Genomic DNA, 5,000 nt, shown 5'->3' with positions numbered 1-5,000 from the left:
TGCATCGGTGATCAATCAATAACACATGAATAATAAAACTGTATCTGCCTTTGATGATAACTTCAAACTTCAGGGTTGTTCTTTAACTTCATTTCTGCTTCGGTCGAGAGAGCGATGAGAACTGGTGACTGAAGGTGGAAGCTCGTATTTATAGGACGCTGAAATTGGAGGCAGAGTGATAGTGTCTTTTGCTTTTCTTTTCCCGTCAATTATTTATCTTCATCTGTCTTTATTTGTGTTTATCAGTTAATATTTTGCTTAACTAGATTAGAAATCATTGTGGATATCTACTAAAGTTTTTTTTTCCATATTCATTAATTTCGCTAAAATTAGAGGAAATGTCTGACTTAAATAATCCTTAAAAATTGAAAATGCCAAGGACAGGACATTGATATAATTAATCTTTATATAACAGTCAATATGTTTCCAAGAAATAACAAATAATAGAAAATCGACGGAAATTTTGGTAAATCATTATATTTCATCCTAGTTCCATCAAAACTACGCATCTAGAAAGTGGATGGATTTTCTTCCGTTTCATTAAGTGATATAATCAAAGCTCCTTGTTATTCCTAACTTACTACTGCACAATGGAAAGAATGTACGACTAGAATAGATAAATCTTTTTCATTATTTTGCCACACTTTACTTATTGATTTCATAAGATCAAATAGATCAACAAATGACTTTCATCTGATTAGCCATTATGTCACATATTCGAATTTCGGGGAAAGCGCGGGTAACCCTTATTACGTCAGCTTGGGTACTCCTTTTTATACATTTTTCATTCTTTCACTAGCGCTGTCTTTATCTCTCGTTGATTTATCGAATCACTGTCATTCACTGGTTCTCTCTATTTCTTTTTTTTTCTTGATTTTCTCTCTCCCTATCCCTTTATTTCTCTATTGAGACTTTTCACTCTCTCTTTCTCTCTTTAATTATTATATAGACTCTCTTTTCCTATTTCTTCTTGGCATGAACCGTAAGCATCATTGACTTCCCTATCTACAACTGGATCATCTGATTAAAAAAAAATAAAACCCAAATTGACAGGATTCCAATCTAAACTTAATCTTATATTCCACAGCTTCTTCTACAACATCTTTCTCGTCGTCCGTAAAACAAATTTCATCAGAAAAATCTACCAAAATCTGATGAATTATCGGATGATTCCGTGGTAGATATAACAACACCATCAGTCAATCATCAAATGTTGTGTTATTGAAGTTGCCCGCATTTTTTTCGAGATTTTAGATTTTTTTTTAACTTTATTTTATTTTATTTGATTATTTTTTGTAGTCGGTTTCCTTCGATGTTGGCAGCAAAAACACGCAGCGAAAAGGGGGAGAGTTATCTTAGGAAAACCTATGGTGAGGGCGAAGCAGAGAACTGAAGTTATAGAGATGTACTCGGCATTGCATTATTTTTATTATTATTATTAATTTAAGGAAAGGATGAGCAGGAGAGACCAAGTATATAACGATGAAAAACTTCAGGTGAGGTGGGCATCTATCATTTTCTCTAGAATACATTGATAAAAATTAGGGTGATTAATGTAAAAACATAATCAAATACCACTATACTCCAAAATCGACTGCGTTAATAACAGTAAATAATCAGAGGAACAAAAAGAGACAATATTAAGGTATTTAATTTATACACACAAGGCTTGGGCGAGGAGAGAAAATATGTCAAGTGGCACCTACACACGCAATGGCGATCAAAGCTGAACTATGTTGCGTGCACTAAATACTCATGCAGTTTCATGACTAACTCCCATAGCTGAAGAGGTAGACAGATAAACCCTGTCTCTTTTCAGTTTGATTTAAAAGCAACTGTTTTACAAGAGTAAAATCGCAAAATCAAGTAGGGAAGCAGCATGGTTTCAGCATTCAGCATCGTGCTTGTACTCATGAACAAGTGTCACATACGTATGATATCTGTCATCCATAGGTTGATGAGAATTGATAAATGATACCAAATAATACATTTTGGCCAAATAAAGATGAGACAGCCCATCACTTTTAATGATTCAATGTTTATACTTGCTGAGGTTTATATTTTGAGGGCATTAATAAACATAATACAGATTTGCTTTATTCTTGTGATCATAGAAATGCATTGATTTGAATATACAATTAATGATTCATAATCGATCTCCTGTCACGAACTCGTCGAAGGAAAAGGACGGAGATTTCTTTCGGGAATTGAATTAAGCGGTGAACCTGTTGAACTGATTGGATGTCTTCCCCGACCTCGTACCATGGACAGGCTTCGAACCCAGTCGCTTGCAGACCTAAAAATGAAATCAGCTTTCGGAAAGAGCACTCATATTTTGATCAACAACAGTAATAAAAAAGAACCATTGCTCTGGACAAGAAATAAGCGCATAAAAATCTAGTATCATAAAAAAATATAAACGCAAAGAATGTGAGATGTAATAGAAGGAAAAGGGCGACATGCTATCACCTCGCATCAGTATATAAGTGCGAGCTTCCACGTCCAGGCGTCAGTTCTCATCACTCACGATCGAAGCAGAAATGAAGGTAGTGGACACACCCAAAGTTGGAATTACTTTTCTTGTGTGTATGAAGGCAGATCGCACGGTGTGATGTAAGGGTTTCTGGGACGTTGACTTCAGGTAACTAATGCAGTATGAATATAACAGGTCCTTGCTGTGCTTGCCCTTTTGGTGGCTGTGGCGTTGGCGATTCCTCAAGAAGGATACAATTACCCGGCACCAGGAGGTCAGGGATCCCAGTTCCCGACCGGAACGGGACAGGCACAGTACCCTTCAGTGCCCGCCCAGTACGCCTTCCAGTGGGATGTGAATCACGAGCCTTCAGGGAACTTCTACGGCCACAAAGAGGAGAGAGAAGATGCCAACACCCAGGGAAGGTAAGTGCAGAATTCCCTTTCTTTTATAGCACTGATATCAATACTGCCCAAATACCTTTGTTATTTTAGTGGCAACATGAAATCTAACGCTAGCGCTATTTCCCATCAGTTACTACGTCCAGCTGCCCGACGGTCGACGTCTTCTGGTCGAGTATTACGTGGACGCCACCGGTTACCATCCCACCGTCACCTTCGAGGGAGAGGCGCAGTATCCTTCAGGAGGGAATCAGGGATACGGCCAGTCTGGCACAGGAGGAAACCAAGGTTCTCCCTCGCAATTGTATGGCCCTCCATCTAAATAGGAGAGTGTCCAATTTTGCTGTTATATTTCTTGTTATTATAATTTTTATTTTTTTTTAGATCAGAGAAATAAATTGTTACAACGATATCAAAGAACATTCTCTTTTACCTAAAGAAAGCCCAATAAACTTGATAATAATAAAAAGCATAAACAATGGTAAAAAAAAGAAAAGAAAGAAAGAAAAAAAAAAGAAAAACAAGAATCCATTCCTACAAAGACTGTAGATAGCATGAGATGTAGAAATTGATATAAGTTTGCACTCAAGACGAAACACCGTTCACCCTCCGTGGAACATATACAATGGAGACGCCCAGTGTCCCTTGGGGTCGTCTGAAGACTCAACAGGGTAACAATATTGGTCCGAATTGATGCCATTCCTCTAATTATATTATATGTATCTATCGCTCCCCCCCCCTCTCTCTTATTCTCTCTCTCACTCTCTCTCTCTCTCAAATAAAAAATATGATAATATCAAAGCGGGAATGCGGATTATCTCTCGGATACTATTGTCATAGAGATAAACCACAACTGTAATTATAATCATGACGGTACTAGAATCAATTCTATTTATGGACAGCATTAACTTTTTTCCTATCATGCTCACCACTTTTATTATTGTAATTATTTTGTAGTCTTTGTTGTAACGATAATGATAATATCAATGATGAAAATGATGATGATAATGCTGGTGATAATAATAATGGTAATAATAACAGTAATAGCGATGCTGTTAATGAAATGATAAAAATGATAATAATAATCAATTATGAATGATAAAAATCACGACGAAAATAATAATAATAATGATAACGATAATGATAATGATGAGATTAATTATAACAGTCATGACAATAATAACAACGATAATGATAATAAAAACAATGATAATAATAGGAATAATAATAATGATAATAATAATAATGATAATAATAATTATCAATATATTAACCATCAATTTTATTTCTATCAATATAAATATAATCATTATCATTATCACGACCGCGATGCCTTATTTTACCTTGAATTATAGTTGCTGTTTGTTACCACTGTTATTTTAAATACCATCTTCACCCTTCATTATATCATTATCATTATTGCAATATCCTATTGACAGTCAAGTTGTTGATGATATTGACGATAATGATAATGAAAATCATGAATATTATATTTTTGATATTATTGATAAGTCTCTAGGAAATTGTTGAATCTGGATCAGTTTATCAGTGAAGAAATCATTACAAGCTTAATTGGTTATATTGAAAGGCGAGGCGATGCAAAGAGAGGACTTTATATATTAAATGCATTAATGTGTAAGAAAAACAAAACGAAAAGGATGCATTAATACGATAAATGCAGAACATATTACTAGACCTTTCTTATTGTAATTAGATGAAGAGAATATGCATGATAGATTCTAGAATATAGTAATAAATGAAACACCATAATTATTTTCCATTCTTTTAATGACTTGCATGTGACTTTCTATATTTCACTGGAGCTCGTATGTCGTGGAAGGACTCCTGATATATGTAACCGTGTAAATCACTTTTAATGGGGATGTTAACCATCTAGAATGCCCAAAGGACTAGGAATTGCTTTTCATATCCTGTACATCTCCTTTAAATCTGCGCATTTCAATAGCATACACATAAGATGAATAAATGTGTGAAAAGATAAACGGGAAAGAAAAGTAAAAGACACTATCACTCCGCCTCCAATTTCAGCGTTATATAAATACGAGCTTCCACCTTCAGTCACCAGTTCTCATCGCTCTCTCGACCGAAGCAGAAATGAAGGTAAA

General features: G+C 35.2%; 3 protein-coding genes across 3 annotated transcripts in view; 2 read left to right on the top strand and 1 right to left on the bottom strand.

Annotated features, from left to right (window-relative positions):
• The window catches only part of LOC122261295 (uncharacterized), a 611-nt gene extending 606 nt beyond the window's left edge, over positions 1-5 (bottom strand). The window contains exon 1 of the mRNA XM_086540310.1: positions 1-5. This exon is cut by the window's left edge and continues 231 nt beyond it. Coding sequence (XP_086396436.1) covers positions 1-5 — 5 coding nt within the window.
• Positions 6-1,482: 1,477 nt separating this feature from the next.
• On the top strand, positions 1,483-3,549 carry LOC147471093 (uncharacterized). Its single transcript, XM_086540309.1, has 4 exons — positions 1,483-1,496; positions 2,665-2,898; positions 3,008-3,178; positions 3,465-3,549. The coding sequence occupies exons 1-4, from the start codon at positions 1,483-1,485 to the stop codon at positions 3,547-3,549; spliced, it is 504 nt and encodes a 167-aa protein (XP_086396435.1).
• Positions 3,550-4,989: 1,440 nt separating this feature from the next.
• Positions 4,990-5,000, top strand: part of LOC122261292 (uncharacterized) — a 628-nt gene continuing 617 nt past the window's right edge. Inside the window, exon 1 of the mRNA XM_043028819.2 lies at positions 4,990-4,995. Coding sequence (XP_042884753.2) covers positions 4,990-4,995 — 6 coding nt within the window. The remainder of the gene's footprint in view (positions 4,996-5,000) is intronic.

The sequence above is a fragment of the Penaeus japonicus genome, unplaced genomic scaffold (assembly GCF_977035675.1).
Source record: "Penaeus japonicus unplaced genomic scaffold, GWHDUDI00000001_assembly GWHDUDI00000010, whole genome shotgun sequence".
Classification (NCBI taxonomy): domain Eukaryota; kingdom Metazoa; phylum Arthropoda; class Malacostraca; order Decapoda; family Penaeidae; genus Penaeus; species Penaeus japonicus.
Note: the sequence above shows the minus strand (reverse complement) of the source record. Positions and strands in the feature narration are given on the sequence as shown.